General features: G+C 45.3%; 1 protein-coding gene across 2 annotated transcripts in view; it reads left to right on the forward strand.

The window, feature by feature from the left end:
• The window catches only part of LOC147747972 (cytochrome P450 2D4-like), a 179,475-nt gene extending 160,802 nt beyond the window's left edge, over positions 1–18,673 (forward strand). For both annotated transcript variants that reach the window (XM_086957408.1, XM_086957417.1), the window contains exons 8-9: positions 15,699–15,840; positions 17,430–18,673. In XM_086957408.1, the coding sequence (XP_086813534.1) occupies positions 15,699–15,840; positions 17,430–17,608 (321 nt within the window). In that variant the 3' untranslated portion in view covers positions 17,609–18,673. The remainder of the gene's footprint in view (positions 1–15,698; positions 15,841–17,429) is intronic.
• Positions 18,674–19,457: the final 784 nt, after the last annotated feature.

A 19,457-nucleotide genomic window follows, 5' to 3' on the forward strand; every position in this document is an offset into this window, starting at 1 on the left:
CAGAAAGAGAAATATAAAATTCTCAGAGCAGGAAATGGAGTACCTCATTGAGGGAGTCTAAAAGGACCAATGATCGCCTGTTTGGAAAGGAGTCCCGGAGGGTGCCTGAAGCGGACAAGAGGCGCATTTGGCTGCGCATCCACGCAAAGGTGATCTCAGTCGGAGTGACCCAGCGCTCCATCGATGATCTAAAAAAGAGGTGGTACGACCAAAGAACGCATCGCTGAGAGGCTGGGGGAGCGACTTGCCACCGGAGGAGGAGACCCCACTGTTGCACCCAACACTCCACTGGAAGACCTTGTGGAGGACACCCTCAATCTTGCAGCCTGCGTGGGGGTCACCCGGCTGGACTCCTCCCGACCCACCCAACAATACCAAGGTAAGTGCCATGCGACTGCGACCCCGTCCCCTAACAATGCCCATGACTCCAGAGCTAGCTATTGGATAACCCCAGTAATGCAGACCATGCACACTTGAAATGCCCTTTTGCATTGTGGGACTTGTATTGTGACCACAATTCCCGGATAGCCACACACAGCCAGACTTGTCAAGTGAAAGTTATTCCTAAAGCCAGTCAGGGAATGCAAGCCTGCATGCATGTAGCAACATCCCATATGCAAGATACATATCATTAATCATGCACCCATTTACATCACAGGTGCTTCTGAACAACCCAGCACCGACCTCCCGCAGGGAGTGAAGACGTCATGGGAACACTCTGCACCCCCTACGGTGAGCTTTCTACCCATAGATGGCCCCTGTTGGCTGCACGCCTCACCACGGCCCCACTCACTGTCTCCACCAACGCACATGCGGGTTGTGCCTTCCTGGCCTCCAGCGTGCCTATGGTACCACAGCTGCCTGCACAGTCATCTGCACGGGCCCTGAGGAAGCGCATGGTGATTCCTGCTCAATCCACGTGACAGCGGAAGTCCCTGCCGAGTAGGGAGACGTTGGTGTGACCACAAGGGGGTGCCCTGGTGTGCAACAAACCAGGCGCCTGCCATATCCAAGCACCCAAGTGGAAAGAAAGGGTGGAGCAACACCTACTATTCTTTGAGGCCACTAAGGTCCACAAGGATCGGAAGAGGGCCCTGCTACTCCATCTTGGGGGGAAAGATATTCATAGAATAACAAAAACATTTGCTGAGGCCACGTCCAAGACCCTCCACCCACTCATTAATGCCCTCACCATACACTTCGAGCCTCTGGCCAATCAGGACTGCGAGTGGTTCATCTTTTGCCAGGCTTGACAACTGCCTGAAGAGTCACTTGACACGTTCATGCCAGACTCAAAAACCTAGCATCTATGTATGGATTTCGGGATGAGACGGAGGAGATAAGAGGGCAAATTATCCAGGGCTGTGCATCGGCAAAACTCCAAGAAAGAGTTCTAGAGGAGTCAGGGAAATCATTAACTGACAACTTGACAATGGGGCACACCTAGGAATTATTTAAAGCCAGAGCAGCTCACATGGAGTTGGTGCTGCAGTCACCCGTCAAGGTGGAACCAGTAAATGTGGTAACGACAACTGGTACACGACTCAACAAGAAAGAACCGGCGAGTGCTCCACCATGGAACCAGCGAAACTGTGGCAATTGTGGAGGAGCACCTCACAAGGCGGCTGAATGCCCAGTGAAAGGCAAGCGATGTGCTGGATGCGGAAAGATAAATCACTTGCCGCTCAAAGGGGTTTAGGAAACCCAGACTGTTAGACAACCTAGTCCCGGAAGGAAGCAGGGAAACAAGTGACATGGATGATGAGGAAGAGGAGGAAAGGATGGTACACAAAGTGCACATGATCGAAGCGGCAACTAGAAAACTCAGGCGGCTACCCTAAAGTCACATCCAAGTGGGCAACATGGCGTCACAGCCGTTTTGGACACCAGAGCCACAATAAACATCATGTCAGCAGCTTTGTACGAAACCATACAGCCAGCGCCCCCACTGCAGTCCATGATGATCACCGTCTTGGCCTAAGGCCAGGACAAGCCTCTGAAGGCAAATTCGAGACAAAGGTGATCTATGGAACCAGTTCCATCACCACCACGGTATATGTAACTGAGGATGGTTTCAGGCCCAATCACAGCACTGAATCAGCCCTCCTCTCCGTGACCGACAACATCAGGATGTCACTGGACAGGGGGGAATCCGTGATTCTAGTGCTGTTAGATTTATCCGCTGCTTTCGACACGGTATCACATGAACTCCTCCTTGAAAGACTGAGTGATGTGGCAATAGGAGGCACGGCTCTCTCATGGCTAAAAAGTTTTCTTTCCGATCGCACCCAAGGAGTCAGACTAGGCTCTCACTCCTCTCCATCTAGAGTGCTTACTAAGGGTGTGCCACAGGGCTCATGCCTTAGCCCCACGCTTTTCAACATTTATGTGGCCCCCTTAGCAAATATGATAAGATCCTTTGGATTCACTCCGGTGTCATACGCTGACAACACCCAACTTCTGTTTCCCTTCTCAACTCTCACACCGGCAATTCTTTCATCATTTGCTAATGGGATGAGAACGATAGCACATTGGATGGCAAAAAACTTTCTTCAATGCAACGTGACGAAAACAGAGGTCATGCTGTTTGGAGGGGCGACCCACCTCTGGTCACCAGATTGGTGGCCTCTGGAGCTAGGCCCGGTCCCCAACCCCAAGCCCATAGCAAAAAACCTTGGTGTTAAGCTGGACCAAGCACTCCTGCTCAAGGAACACACCACTCAGGTGGCAGGTGCCTGCATCCACGTGGTAGGGCTTCTAAGACGTGTCTTTCCTTTTCTGTTATGTTATGTTATGTTATGTTAAAAAGTATTTGTAAAGCGCAACGTTCACCGGATAGGTTTCTTGGCGCTAGAGGGGACGGGCTCCTGATGAATAAGTGGGTCAGATTAAAGGTAGGCTTTTTTTTTTTTTTTTTCTGCCAGACAACTACAGAAAGACCCTTATCCAAACTTTAATCATAGGCAGAATGGACTACTGCAACGGACTATACCTATCGGCGAATGAAGAACAAATAAACAAACTTCAGGTTGTCCAAAATACAGCAGCAAGATTGGCCCTCAACGCCCCCCCCAGAACGCCCTCCCGCCCCCTACTGCACCAACTCCATTGGCTTCCTGTGAAGCAGCGCATCAATTTCAAATTCTGTAACATCATACACAGATGCCTGTATGGTACCAGTCCCAAATACTTACGAGAAAAATTCATACCATACTTCCCTAGACGCACACTCCGCTCTAGTAACCATCTGTTGCTACAAGTTCCAAAGATAAGAAGAGCTAGACAGGGAGGTCGAGCCCTGTCTTATAAAGGACCCATACTATGGAACTCCCTGCCCACCGAACTGAAACAGATCAGCAATTTAGTACTGTTCAGAAAAAAACTGAAAACTTACCTTTTTACCAGGCCATAGTACTCACTCCCCCCTTCAGCTCTCACCCTTGGAGTAATCTGCCCTAAACTGCTAGCAACAGCGCAGAGATATCCCTTCGGGAATTGACTCAGGCGCTTTACAAGCAAATAAATAAGATGAACAGGGAATACTGTTAGGATGCTGAGCAGCGGAGGACCTAGGAATAGTGACTTTTGTGTTTGGGATCCACCTGGAATCCATTCAGCACATCCTGGCAGAGTTTGCACCAGTATTTTAAGGAATTGGAAAATTCAAAGGAAAGAAATACACCTCCACATAGACCCCACAGTGAAACCCGTGGCCCTGCGTCCTTGACGAGTGGCGTTTCACCTGCGCCCACTAGTTGAAGAAGAGCTGATCAAGCTAGAGCAAGCTGGCATAATTGAAAAGGTGATGGGACCCACACCAATGGTGTCCCTGATTGTCGTCACCCAGAAGTCCAAACAACCTGCAGCCGTGAGAATATGCGTAGACATGAGGCTACCCAATGCCGCCATCAAAAGGGAGCGCCACATCACCCTCACTATTGATGACTTGATCGGAGAAATATCCGGGGCCTGCTGGTTTTCAAAGCTCGATTTAAGATCCGGATACCATCAGCTAGTCCTCGATCAGGCCTCAAGAAACATAACAATGCTCTCCACTCACGTCGGCCTCAGAAGGTACACACGCCTGAGCTTTGGGGTATCCAGAGCAGCTGAAGTCTTTCAAAACGTAATTCAAGAGCTGATTATGGACATCTCCGGGGTCCTTAATGTAAGTTATGATATCATGATCCACGCCGAAACCATCGCAGAACACAATTCCCGCATCACTCAAGTATTACAGAGGATCCGAGATGCTGGACTCACGCTGCATCAGAAAAGTGTGAATTTCTCAAGACGAAACTCCAATTCTCTGGCTATACATTCTCAGCGGAAGGGGTGAATACGAACCCGGACAAACCTGCGACATCTAGAACACACCAGGTCCTGCCAACATAGCGGAAGTCCGCAGTTTTCTCTGCATGGTAAATTATTGTGGGCGGTTAATTTGAGACCAAACGACCTTCACTCAACCGCTGAGAGAGCTAACAAATTACTCAGTCCCGTGGACATGGAATGAGGAACAGGCCAAAGCCTTCCAGGATATCAAAGAGGCCCTGTCGGCTGCCACCACCCTGACCTTCTTTAACCCACAGAAGAAGACACTGGTCGCAATGGATGCTGGTTTGAAAGGGTTGGGAGCAGTGTTGATGCATCGCCATCATGCCGAGGAGGACTGGGCTCCAGTAGCTTTTGCAAGCCGATCTCTTATCGATACTGAGCAGCGCTACTGTCAGATAGAAAAAGAGGCTATCGCCATCCACTCAGGGTGTCGCCACTTCCATCTCGACGTGTACGGCAAGTCGTTCCTGGTGGCCACAGACCACAAACCCCTCTTTCCTCTATTCTCAGGTACCTCGTCGAAACCCCCTCCCAGAATAGAGAAATGGATGCTGCAGCTTCGAACTACAACTGTTGAGTGAAGTACCAGCCAGGATCCCGCGTTCCAGCGGACTATCTATCTCGCCATCCAAGAGCAGCCACGACCCAAGAGGAGGAAGATGCTGCTGACACGGAGGAGTACGTCCGCTGCATCACACCAAGCTCCTGGCCCCTCCCACTATCCATGGACACACTGCGACCAGAAACAGCTAAAGATGAATGCCTGCAGAGAGCTAAACAAGCATTGAAGCAAGGGAACTGGCACCGAGCCAGAGAAGAGTGGAAAATATTCACCACAGATGCACAACGTATCATGAAAAGCTTGTATCACATCCGAGAGGAACTCACGGAGAATGCTACAGGGAGCCTGATGTGGGGACTTTGATTGGTTATCCTGCCAGCTCTGACAGCCCGAGTAGTCCAACTCACACACATCGCGCACCAAGGAATGGCTAAAACAAAATCAAGACTGCAGACGAAAGTATGGTTTCCGCTGACGGACGAGCTTGTGGAGGCGACAGTCCGCGAGTACCATTTGTGCCAGGTGACCAGGGACGCTCCTCGGCCTGCTCCTGTGATCACAGAGCCATGGCCCCTCGTCCCTATGTGAGTGTCAGCCTTGACTTCGGGAGCCTCTCGGATGGGATGAACACGCTAGTGGCCATTGATGATCTTTCCAAATACCTGGAGGTGGAAATCATCAACACACTGAGTGCCACGGAGGTCATTCCGAAACTAGAAAAGGTGATGGTGACTCATGGCATCTTTCAGGAACTGAAAACCAACAATAGTCCTCCATTCCAGGGGCAGGAAATAGCCACCTACCTGACCTTGCTGGACATCAAGCACAGGAGAATAACCACTCGTTGGCCATAGTCCACTGGGTAAGTGGAAAGGTTTATGTGGACTCCGAACAAAGTAGTGCGCAAAGCCCATGAATGCCAACAGCCAGTGGAGCTAGATTTCTTCACGTTCTTGCAAAGTTACCCCCAGACACCTCACACCACCACGGACTCGCCCCGGGGAACCTGTCTATGGGTCGGGTAGTCACTGATCCCATCCCCATCACCCGCGGTGATGCCGGCACCTTCAAACATTGAACAGATAGATTCACATAGGCGACGGGTGCATGCTCAAGTCAGTCAATGCTGGAGGGCCCGGCAGGAACAGCTGGAACGGGGTGACCTGGTCCTACTAACGGATCGGATGATAAGCAGCAAGTTTGATCTCCCTCATGAACGAAATCCCTTCCTCATAGTCCATGTTAGAGGCACCCTGGTCATCGCCAGGAGAGGTGGCGAAACAGTAACCAGGAACATTTCACACTTCAAGAGGTTTCAACCTTCAGGGGCATTGTCGTTGTCTGATGTCCTGGAGAGCTCAAGCATGCCCCAGAAAGGCGTCTGGCCAGCAGAGGACCGACAAGAAGAAGCTACCGAATCTGACCAACAGAGCCTAGTCCACAATGCGGAACTGGATCCTGACGACGCCACCTAGGTTGCAGTGGACGCTAAGATGCCTGGGGTCCCTCGGAGGTGCCTGGTACCTCTCCGAGTGGTGATGCAGAGGAAGGGCCGAGTGGGCGTGGAAGTTTCGAGTACTGACACCGACAGAACCCTGAACCGGCTCACAAGCTGAGGGACTATTTCACGTAAGACTGTTCCAATTTCTTTGGGGACCTTTGAGTTGTTAACCTGCCATGTAGTGAATCTGTGAAGTGTTATTTTGAGACGTTTTATTTTTAGGGAGGAATGTTGTATCGCACTCATGATGTAATGGGTGACCCCCGCAGGGCGTGCCGATCTCGTACCAGAGGGAGGGGCGCCAGTGTGTATCCCTATGGGATAGCGGCCAGATAGTATGGCCCAGGTCATGTAACCTTAGTTTAATAAATCTGCTGCCGCAGATGTGACGTCACTTGGCGTGTGAACACGAGAGCCACAGGCAGCATACCCGTGCTCCGTGTGATCTTTTAAGGGCCACCAGGTTCACACACCATCGCACCCACAGCAGGAGGGGCTCAGCATCGCCCCTATGACACAACAGAGGGCACCACCCTCCCAATATCAACAAGCACTGGGAAAAGCCAAGATTTATGGTTTTAATATGGTAATACATTCGAACACAGGCATGCACAAATGTGCAACTGTCCCATCCACTTGCTTTGACCAGGCTTATTTTATATCGGAAGGAGGTAACACATGGAATTTACATTGTTAGTCTGCTGCAGCCTACACAATAGTAAAAGCAAAAACCTTGTCACTAAACCAACACTTGTTGTAAAAATGTAAATACATTCCTTCAAAGATTTGATGTTAGCAGACGTATCTTCACTAATTAGTAGCTATTCCTTTTAGAGCAAGTGTGCCTCATTGCACAACCAACCTTCGCAGCAAGAAAGAAATGCAAAATGCAATGACTTCCATACTAAAAGCAATGTTATAAAGAGCAGGGTCTCCAAAGTTTCTTGAAAAAAACTGATTTCGAAAATGTAATGGAAACATGTTAAGGGCGACGCAAACTGTAATGTGCAGACGGTGCTAACGTCAGTTAGTCAACAATCACTGAAAGTACGTTTTATTTGCCATTGCTGACACTTGGGCAGATATTTCAACAAAATGTCGGAATGCTGTGTTACCCCAAAATTGCTAACTCCATGCTCTGAAATTTTTTAAATGCAGGGATGTGCAGTATTTACAAAAATGCTGTGCACCCGTGTGTTTCTCCTAGCGCTGGCGCTAATAAAGCTGCCAAGCGCCACCGAAGGCACCCGTGTGCCATGTTGCAAGGGTGCCTGCGCTGCAGGGGTGATTGTTTATGTCCAGAAAGGGACACCTTCCTACAAATTTTGAAAGGCGGTTTGCTCTTTCTATGTCTGCTTCAAAAGGCAGCACACATGGAAAGAGCAATAAACACGGAGAAATGAATAATTTCCCCTCGTATCACCAGTCTAAGCCCAGGTATTCCCTGCTCTTAGTTTTTGACGCTGTCCCAGCCTTGTAAATATGGGGCAGCGTCAAAAAGCAATATGTGTGGCGGCGGAATGCCCACTGCAAAACTCATTGCATGCACCTTTCATATTAAGTGAAGCATGAAAAGGGGCCTTATTCACAAGGCGGCGTTAGGTCACGTTAAGTGACCTAACACTGCTTTGTAAATAAGGAGAAGGGGATATCGCCATCAGGACATCACTAAAAGTGACGTTCTGGTGGCGATTCCCCCTGGTAAATACGCACAGATTTATGAAACGTTTATGCAAGGTGAGGCAAGGACAACACAACGCTTCAGTAATATTTAAAAAGCCAATCAAGGGGCAATTTGCTCCGCCTTACGTGGCTTTGTAAAGAAATGCAATGCAAGGCAGCTGCATGTGCTGTGTTCCATTACATTACAAGCTCGGAGGCATCGATGGGTGGAGCATGAGTGTTCCCATGCATCCACCCATGGACTTTGGTGCATTCCAAGATTTACTGAAGCTAGTAAACCTAGGAATGCATAAAATGCCACACCTTCCCCAGTGAGGTTTAACAAGGAGAATATATCTTTATTTCTCCGCAATATTTCCTCCCTTCAACATGTGCTGAATTCTGCAGCACACATAAGAAGAGGAAAATGCCTCTAAGGATTGTTGGTGTCCCTTCCTGTTCAAAAACAATCCTGCCTGTAATGCAGGCTAGGCTAAGCTCCACAGTGAGTGTCAGCACAAGGAAAGAACAAGAATGTGTCATATCTTTTCAAATATGAAGCTTTTCTGCTCTCTCCCTTTAACACAAGCAGTGGAATAACTTTGCTTGCTGCCCTGCGTGGTGTATAAGATTAGTTAATGTGCGCTATTGACTTTTATGATTATGTTGTTTATTTTGTTGCTCGTGTTCGGGTGTACATTTAAAGTCTATGCCCAATACAGACTGTCATTTTTCAAATACACTCAAAAAGTACAATCGCAAAGGGCCGTATTATCAAGTAGTTGTGTCCCTCTTGCACCTCGCAATGGGGTGCATGTGCGATGCAAATATTAAGTGGGATTTATCAAGCCGCACAATGCCATCTTGCATGGCCCCGTGTGGCTTGATAACTCTGGAGTTACGCAACGCAGCACAAATCTCAGCATTCCTGTACTCTGCCCCCGGGAAGAACTCCATGGGGGGTGCATGGGTGTTCCCATGCAACACCCATTGATTTTGGCACATTCCCTGATTTACAGTAAGTGGTAGACCTTGGAATGTATCAAAACTGATACGTATTCCCAGAGGAGACGTAATGAGGAGAAATATCTTTATTTCTCCTTGTTGTTTCCTCTTTCTATATATGCTGCATTCTGCAGCACATATAGAAAGAGGAAAATGCCTCAGGGGATTGTTTTTGTGCAGGAAGGTGTTGTTCCTGCACAAAAACAGTGCTGCTTACAACACAGGTAACCTTGCACCATGATGCAAGGGTGCCTGCATTGGTGCTAGGCAGCACATTGTGCGCCAGTGCTGAGAAAAGTCAAGTCAAGTCAAGTCAAAGAATTTATATAGCGCTCTACATACCCAGAGGGTCTCAAGGCGCTTGAGGAGGGGAGGGGAATTACTTGTCAAATATCCATGTTTTAAGTTGCTTTCTGAATGCTAGGTGATTCTGAGTAAGGCGAAGGTGAGTGGGAAGGGAGTTCCAGGTTTTAGCTGCCAGGTAGGAGAAGGATCTACCTCCCATGGTGGTTTTGTTGATGCGGGGTACAGTGGCAAGGGCTTGGTTGGATGATCGTAGCTGGCGGGAGGGGGAGTAGAAGGACAGTCGTGTGTTGAGGCATTCTGGTCCGATTTCGTAGAGTGCTTTGTGTGCATGGGTTAGGAGGCGGAAGGTGATCGTCTTATTGACGGGTAGCCAGTGGAGGTTTTTCAGGTGACCAGAGATATGTTCTTTACGCGGGATGTCTAATATGAGCCTGGCTGAGGCGTTTTGGATTCGTTGGAGTTTTTTCTGGAGTTTAGCGGTAGTGCCGGCGTAGAGGGTGTTTCCGTAGTCCAGCCGGCTCGTGACCAGGGCGTGGGTGACCGTTTTCCTAGTTTCGGTGGGGATCCAACGAAATGTTTTTTTGAGCATGCGAAGAATGTTGAATAATGTTGAAGAATGTTGTTAATGTGCCATATAATGTTAAATATGGCTCATTCTTTCCATTTCCCTGTCATGCAGCGCAGCACAGCAAGGTATCTTGCTACTCTGCATGCCTTGTGGATAAACATGCCTCAAGGCATCTATGCATTTCCGTGTTGTGAAAAGTTTGTCTTTGACGGCAGTGAAAAAAAAGAATTGTTTTCTGTACCAAATGCATGAATGAGATAAAATATGCAATTTGTGATGATTGAGTGTACTTTTAAAATTTTGGGTGTTTGTTTCAGAATAGATAATCACTGATTAGTTTTCGACAAATACTTGGTAGCAGCTGGGCAGCCATGGTGGACCACTAAACAAGGTCATTAAATTCTGTAGGCTCCATATCATCCAGGCTCTTCAAGATGAAATTAAAAACCATGGCTTTTACAATAAAAGATTAAAAGGTTAACTGTTCTATTGATGCCTTTCCTTAATGCCCAAGTACTATATTATAATTAGCTGGGCATGTTAGTTGATGACCAGTTGCACTGAGAGATGCAGTCCTAAGAAAAGTTCCAAATGCTGCTTAGAATGGAGCGGAAAGATTTTATTAGTAGTTCACCGCACAAATGTTTTAAAGTCAATAAATATTTACTGATTTATTAGACATCAACAAACCTCGTCAAGTTGAAACATCTAGTTAATTGGATATGTAACGAAGGGGGCAGGGGCAGCTGGGTACCCGGGCAGACGTGCCTGCAGTGCTCTGTGTTGGTTTTTCTCACTGATCATCTAATAGGGATGACAGGATGGTGAGTGACTGTGTGATAGAGCCAGTGGCAACAGGAGGTGTTGATGCTCCTCTGGAACCAACAAGGAAAACTGACCTTCACTGCCAACCTTGGAAAACGTGGAGTCCTTTTTCCCTGGGTGAATAGAGATACCTAAAATGCAGCTGCCATTTTCCCCAACCCATTGGATTGACAGGCCACTCCACCAAACTCTAACCCTAAGATGTGCTTCTATATGATAAAGCTGAGTGGAGAACTTTCTGAAGTTGACAAGAGTCTTACAGATGACATTAGATTATATTGTTAATTGTATTGCTCATGGCCAACTTAACTTTGCAGATGACTTCACAAAGTAAGGCTAAGATAGTTTCCACTCGCTTATCTTATAATTTCAGGTGGAAGGGATTCTGTGTATGGTGTCACTAGAGATAAGTGGACCTGAGAAATTGGCAAGAAGAGACAGTACTATCTCCACTTCTTTATTTAGCTGTCGCCAGTTCCCTTCTATAAACGTTCATTTGGCTGCTATCACTGCTTATTGGAGATGCTTATCCCAGACAACTTTTGCACTGTCCCAATGATTAAAGAATTATTGCAGGGCATTAGGAAAGGTTTTCCCCTGTCTGTGTACTTTCTCTGTCCTGGGAGTTTAACATTGTCCCTTATAATTTGACGGGCCCTCATTTAAATACATGCACAAGGCAGATCTGCAACATGTTTAATGAAAATGAGCTTTTGTTGTGGTGATCACATCAATCCAGAAGAGCACATAAGATTCAGGCTCACAGTTAAGAGGAATCTTTACTTTCTGTCCCTTACAGTCTATCAGATCTAAAGGAAGCTGTCACTTTGGCTGAAAAAGTGAGATAGCAAGGGACAGTAGCCCAACCACCATAGTATGCATACATTTTTCAGCACTGAATTTGCATTGAGGTTTGGAACGGATATATGTAGAGATATGATATGTTGCTTAGACCCAAGTCCTGCTTCTGTGCATTATGTTTTTCTAAAACTAAGATTGGCTATGCTTAGTGCACAGTTTTTTAAAATAAAGTATTGGCTGCTCAGGTAAATGGAGGAGACAGGTACCACTTGGCCAAGTAAGTTTTATGACCACTAGACAGTTTCTACCCGCTCACTCAACACCTGCTTAAGGAGTTTATAGAGCCCCCTAACTTCCTAGCTGTTATCTGGGAACTTACAAATGATTCTGAGGATGCTGCCTTCTCTCTGTTTTCTACTCCAGGATGACCTGTCTAGGGACCTCTGTAAGCAGGATATGGAAAGTAATTTTTACTTGCTTCTGTAAGAATAAGCATTGGAGGAAAGCTTGGGTTCTATTCCATAACTGAAATGTCACTATTCTATTCACCATTTCAGCATGTGTTTGCCAAGGTTCTATTCCAAACTTCAAGGATTGGTTCGATGCTCAAGAGGGTCCACCTCTCAATCGCCTCTCCATCGGAAGCTATAATAGCAAGGACGGTTGGGGAATTAGGCGAGGGAGGAATGGATGGGGACGTTGGGGAGGGAGACCTATAAAGCAAAAGGCATCATAAGAATAAACAAACAAATCTTTCTTACACTATAACTATCACCTTATTATTGTTTTATCGGTCTCTAAATACCTGTAATAGAATAAAAAGGCTGGTCTTACCTTCACTAGAAAAGAAGAGTGCCTTCCTTCATCTGGAAGCTCCTCTCCGAGTATTATGCCTTCTGAAATAGGAAACACAATTAGTGATGTGCTGGAAGGGTGTTTCTTAGCTATTCACACGTGCATGCTTTCTCACTAACCAAATTACCATACGAATTTGCATTACAGGGGGGGTGAATCAATTCATACACCAAATATCCCTGCTAAGCAAAAGGAAAAGATTATTTGGCAGGCATCAACACATCAACGAATTTCCAGTTTTAAGGCATTAGTGCACTCATGCCCTTTTCCTTGGAATCATACCAGGTGACTGATGTTAACCTTCACATCAGTGTGAAATCGTGCAACAAACTAAAAATCCAATGCAATAGCTCATCTAGCAAGGAAAAGTAATTCGCATTTATATGAAGCTTAATCCGATTTATGGCATGTAAGTATTCTCTGCCTTGTCGGAAATTATCTCCTTGTAAGATTCGTTCCTTGGCAAATTAAAGAACTGTTCCTGTTACAAACTAGGTAACTTTGGGCTAGCCCCCACCACTTGTGTCACCAACTTTCTTTATACAAGGCACTTATGGCTCTGTCAAGGCTCCGGGTCGAACAGAGTGAAGATTTAAGCATCGGAGCGTGAGGAATCGAAATGGTGACTGAGTCACCCTTACAGCTCTTTCGTAGTCTCTCAGAATGGATCGCTCGGCACTGGGCAGGCCTGTCACAGCACAGACTACGCAGCAAGTGACCGACACCAAAACCGCCTTTTTATCGGCCTGGTCACGGTGTCGTCACTCGTGGGTCAGCAAGGGTTGATCAGGGGCTGGGTGTTATGGCTTTTTTGTCTCGGCGACGTCGAGTGCGACATGGATTTCACTGTGAGAGCTCCGTTCCTGCACATATCGGTAAGCTTTGCTGGCAGCATGTACCGCTATGTAGTAGTCGGATTCATTTAGGTGTAAGAGTGTTTTACAAACTTTGCACAATCCTAGATGTAAACAGATGCTGGGAAGACAGGCGCCTTACACCTTGCTGTGGTCAACTCTTACTCTTTGTCTGTTTCTTCCTCTTCCACACACCCCTCACCCATGGCTCATAAATGCTTGTCCTCATTGTGTCAGACATTTGACTTACATTTTCTCTGGTCTCACTGACTTTTGAGTGGAGCCCCTGGCAAGTATCTCACTCTTCCCAGTTCCACACATCTTTCACAGGTGACCTCAACATGTGGCTAACACTGCAACAGACCAACTAGCCTTTGAAAGGTCTGCCTCACACCCAACTGACCCTGCTTCAGCCCTACAACCTGTAAATGTTGCACTTGACATGTGACCAACTCTACGTCTAGCCTACCAATTTGTCAGAAAGGCAACTAAAGTGTGAGTGAATCTTGACCAGCCCTATCTGCCTCCCCAAGGCTCACCTAACTGACCCTCTTCTAGCCTTACTAGCATTTCATATGTGTGTCCGACATGTGAAGACTCTGCCGCAGTCCTACATGGATTTCTGATGCAAGTGTGACATGGTGGCCTCGAAAACCGCCTATTGAAATCTATGTGCTCTCAATAAGAGGGAGTTTTATAGGTCCAATTGGTAATTAATGCAAAAAGCCATTGTGGACAAAAATAGTAGGCTGTTTTGGAGGCTGGTGAGTTTGGTAACCCTCTCATCAGCATCTTCCCTTGAAGCACAGAACCGTGAGGAAGACTGGCATACTTTTATTCACTTACTTTATAGTGGTGGAGAGCTTGAGAACTGGGTAGTAATCACTTCCTGTCTCCAAGGTGATGTGGAGGCGATTGTTAATACGCAGACATCAGTAATTCTCCCTGAAATAATCGACACTTTAAAGGCCTGCAGGGCAGGTTGGCTCTATGGTTTGCCATCTTTGATTTTTAAAAAAAAGAGCCTAGGGAGTGGGGTCTAATTTTGAGTGTGTTCTTCAAGTGGGTAACATATTCAGATTGTCTCTCAGATTCTTGGAAAGGAGTCATAGTGAAACCCAGCCTGTTCATTATCACTTGATTTGCATGTTCGATATTGCTCTAAATTGTTTGCTCAAACTTTGTTGACACATTTAGCTGCTTGGGCTTTCGACTCTGGACTGATCCCAGTTGAGCAAGGGGGTTTAGACCAAAGTATTCTATAATAGACCACTGTTTCACCCTGTGAAGAGTCACAAAGAGGTCAGTGGAGCTGGCAGATGGCCTGTGCTGCTGCTTTGTTGACTTTCGAGTGGCTTTGGACAGAGTGGACAGAAGTACGCTCTGGCGCAAACTCCATCAGTGGAATATCTATGGGACTCTTTTAGGTCTGGTGACAAAGCTCCACAGGGAGAACTGGGTTCAAGTTGATCTAGACGGGTTTGCTTGTCAAGGAAAATACCAGTACAGAATAGTTTGTGCCAGGGATGTTTATTAACCCATTTGCCATTCGGTCTTTTCATTGCAGACCTTCTCCAGACATTAACTGCTACTCCTAGTTTTTCACCGAAGATTGGGGCTAGGCATACCAGCTGCCATGCAGACAATCTCATACTAAGGGATCTTACTCCTATTGGGCTCCAAAGAAAACGTAATGCTCTGAACTCCTATTGTCTTGAAAATAAATTAACTAATAATGTTGATAAAACAAATACATTATTTTCTGCATAAAAGAAAAAGGACCTTTACCTGGTTCCTAGGGAATGTACTCCTATTTTTCAGAAACACAGGACGAAAAGAAATTCCCCCTTGTACTAGAGATTGGTCATCCACATATCACTGTTTGCCTCAATCTTTCTTTTGAGCATTAAGTACTCTTGAGAGTGGTGCTTCAAGCATATCATACCTCCTGTATTTAAAAATCCAACATCTATCTTTCAACATTCTGCAAGGGGCTGAGAGTGAATGGTGTTTGTTTGCATGAAGGATTGCATGTTGTCTTGTCAAAGAATGTAGCCCTATCAGACCACTGTAATAGGGGTCACTATTTATGTCCATTGCTGCAAATGATTTTCCTACTCGTCAAACATAAATACAACCACACAAAACAAAGTAGAGAATATCCCTCCTTTTGTGTATTTATCTCTCTGCTTCGCCAATGAATTTCCAACGTGCCTTATCTATGTATAATTACAAACCTGCGCACCTTTTCAATGACAGTTATAATTAACCACTACCTGATGAATGTGACGACACTTACTACAACCAATGGGTGCAGGGGACTGAGCTTAATGCTCTTCCTCATACAGATTTCATGAGATCCATGCAACAGCTAACGATTTCTCTGTCAGATTTAACAGCTAATTTTGTTTCTAAACACAGGGCACCACTGTTCTGATCAACCTGTCCTCCGTCTTGAAAGATGAGACTGTTTGGGAAAAGCCTCACCAGTTCTACCCAGAGCACTTCCTGGATTCAGATGGAAATTTTGTGAAGAGGGAGGCTTTTTTGCCGTTCTCTGCAGGTAAAGATCTAGGTATAAAAAGGATATACAGTGGTTGAGTTCTTGTAGCGGATGTGTGTTCAGAGAAGGAGTCTTCCCGAGTATTTGTCGTCGTGGGTCGAGCACACGCCTATTTCTACACAGGGAGTGGTTTCCCTTAAGTAGTTGTTTGAGAGTGACAGAGCACATAAAGGTATGTTCAGAGGATGAATGGCAGCCACAGTTTTTGAGTCAGTGACTATAACAAAGAAAAATACAAACATGGGCTGAGCCCTTGTTAGAGGCTTTTAGTGACTGGCTGGCTTACAGGAGACTTTAGGAACAGGAGCGGCCCATGCAGGTAAGAATAAGAATTGGAAGAAACGTTTTAAAAAAAAGGAAAACTATTTACCTTGTACTCTCTGCATCATCGAGTCTTACCGAGAATTGTGTTTGTGTAAGTGGCCGTGGTATAGTCACTTGAATACAATAAGGTAAGGGCCTGGCACAAGCTGTGCCTAAGGGGCCAATTTATAATTTAGCTTTCAGCCCTCCAGGATGCCAATCCACCAGAGACCCCATCTCTTGAGGCCCCAGACAGGGCTGCTTTCTGGTCTTAGGGATCCCACTGACGTTTGTGTAGGAAGGTGTCCTCATCTGGAGGTATGGGTGTCCTTATCTTCACAAATTCAATCATGCCAGCAGCACAGGCACCTTGCACCAGGATGCAGGGTGCCTGTGTAGGCGTAAGGCTCCACTGAGTGCGCCAGTATAAGGGGACAATAGGAATGCTCCATGTAATGGCAAATAAGGTACATTCCCGCCCTCTCCCTTTCACGCAGCACTGCTAAAAGGTCTTGCTGCGCTGTACAAAAAATTATACATACGTGCCAATGCATATAAATGGCAATGACTTGTAAACATAATAGACATATCTCTGGCTGATAATTTGTATGTAACTGGCACAGATGTATACATTCACTAGGGGACTGCCTGCCACAGCCTCTCGGTATAATTTACACAAGCATGCATTTGTTGTGCAGGAAGACCTGGAAGAATTGTTGGGAATGAAAAACATGCATACATTCAGAGGACATCTGGCAGAAGCTGTGTTATTGGCCCTTGCAGATCTTTTCAGTAGTATGATGCTTTAGGCAGAATCTAAAGGGTGCAGGCAGTACACATGCAGTGGAAGGGCACTGAGCCCCAGCTGTACATCTGGTATACAGATGCAAATGCAGTTTAGTGTTGTCATGCATAGGCTGTGGCAAGAATACACACATACACATGTGCATATGTGCACCCTATTGCACCACAGCACTACCACACATATATACAGATGTATGCGGTGAAGGGGCACCTGATTCAGGCATAGTGTGTATTTAGATCCAAAATGTTTTTGCAATTAAAGGCAAAAACTAGCACAGAAAAGTATACATGCAATAGGGGGGGCATATGTCATGTATTAAACAGGTTTATGCCTTTAAGCCATACTTGGAATAGCATGCATGTGTGTTTGTAGCTGACACATTTCTAGAGGGAAAGGACTTACCATTAAAGTTCCTTTCTATACTACCCTCCTTCCTTCCTTTTTCGCATTATGCTTATCTACAGTCGCCTTTCTGTTACAGGTCGCCGAGTGTGTTTGGGAGAGCAGTTGGCAAGGGTGGAACTCTTCATCTTCTTCACCTCCCTCATGCAGCGCTTCACCTTCACAATCCCTGACAACCAGCCGAAGCCACGGGAAGAGCCAGTCTTTCACCAACTGCAAAGTCCTCACCATTTTAAAATCTGTGCGACAGTGAGATGATCTTTCTCAGTGGGACTCACATTTTTACTATTTACAAGCAAAATAAGTCTGTGCTCTTACTTTTGATTTTGAGCACTGTCTATGTAAGGAAGAATTTGGTGACCTCCTAAAGGGATAAACGTATGAAGAATATATAGGACCATTAATATGCTCAGGCACCTGAATGATTTCGAACTGTAATTGGCACCTGTCCAGTGGAATTCCAAATTAATGATCACAATTCAGAAATCTTTTCAATCCAGAACATCTAGACCTAAATCCTCTGTTTAAGAAGATTGAAATAAATTTCCCTAAGGGTCAACATGTGTAATATATGTCTTGAAGCACTTCAGTCTTAGCAAAGTTTTCAAATACCTTTTTCCATTGGTTCATTTGAGTATCCTACAGTGTCTCAAAAAGCCATTTGCTAGCTGGGAGAGGATAATGGAGGGATTTGATAACGAATAGCAATTCCAACTAATTCCATTTTGGCTTCGAGTACAGATTTTTGATAACTTGGATTGTTTTAGGTCTGTCATTAGTGAGGTGCTGCAAGATCCCTGTGGAAAAAAACTACTATGGTCTAATGTGCATTAAACTCAGAGCACACATGTTCATGAGCAGTCATGGTCAAGTTGGTTTCCACTTACCAGAGAAAGAATGATCCAGCTTATGAAGTGTTCACTTGGACCTTAAACATAGAATTTGCTGTTTAAAATATAGGTTCTTTGACCTTGAACTTGGCCCTAGTGAAACAGAATTGGGGTTTTGAGGTATAGTTAGACCAGATTGAACCAACTTTTATCAGAGGCATTGTGTATTCAATTTCATTAGTATGAGGTTAATTGCCTTCTTTTCACTGCAACCTACAAATATTAAAGGCTGAATGGCTATTCCGACCTTCAAAAGTCTATTTATACTCTGACCAAGTCTAAACCTCTTCTCTTATCTTGAGGAAAACGCATCAATAAATACATTTGCTGCTTGAGATCATATTTCATGTGTCATCTTTTACTGGTTTTGAAACTGAGATATGTAATAATTAACCTGTTTGTGTATTGCCACATTAAATGTGCCTGGCTGTTCGCTTTTTTTAAGTTTAGAAAGCTTTATTGAATCAAGTGAAACCAAGTAAAACATCAGTACAAAATCACAAGCAATGAGTAACAACAAAATGAGATACAAACTATAAGGTGAAATCAAGCACAAATCCCCAAAAGGGAATAATAAATAGATATACTAAGAGAAAATGCTTTTTTTTTAAAATAAATTGTGAAGAAAGAAAGAAGGAGAACAGAAAAGAGGAGAAGGAGAGAGAGGGGGAGGGAAAGGAGTAAAAAAGAAAAGTGCAAACAGGTCAAAAACTATATATGAACAATATATGAACAAAAACTAAGGCATGCGTCTGGAAAGAAAATCAGTTAAAGGTAACCATAACAAATCCCTTTTAATTAAAAGGGGAGTAGTAGTAGCGTAGGCACGATCAAATCTATGATGGTGACATATCAAATTCCACCAAGCATTGTAAGAAATTTGTGATGTATCCATCGAGTTCATAGTGATCACCTGCAAAGAAATGGCTATAAACAAGTCTATAAGTTTACGAACATTGCTTGAAACATTCCAAAATGGGGGAAGAACCACCAAGGAAAACATGAACTATATCAAAAGTGTACTTAAAACCTAAAATATCGTTCAACTTGGACCATATTTGTTGCCAAAGGGATTTGACTAATGGACAGTGGAAAAACATGTGAAAAATATCACTATCTGCATGGGGGCAGGACCAACATTGACTGGATTCCAGGGATTTGAATTTAAATAAATCTGAAGGGGTAAGGAAAAGACCATTATAAAAAAAAGATAAGGT

Source organism: Lissotriton vulgaris, chromosome 1_1 (genome assembly GCF_964263255.1).
Source record: "Lissotriton vulgaris chromosome 1_1, aLisVul1.2, whole genome shotgun sequence".
Taxonomy (NCBI): Eukaryota; Metazoa; Chordata; class Amphibia; order Caudata; family Salamandridae; genus Lissotriton; species Lissotriton vulgaris.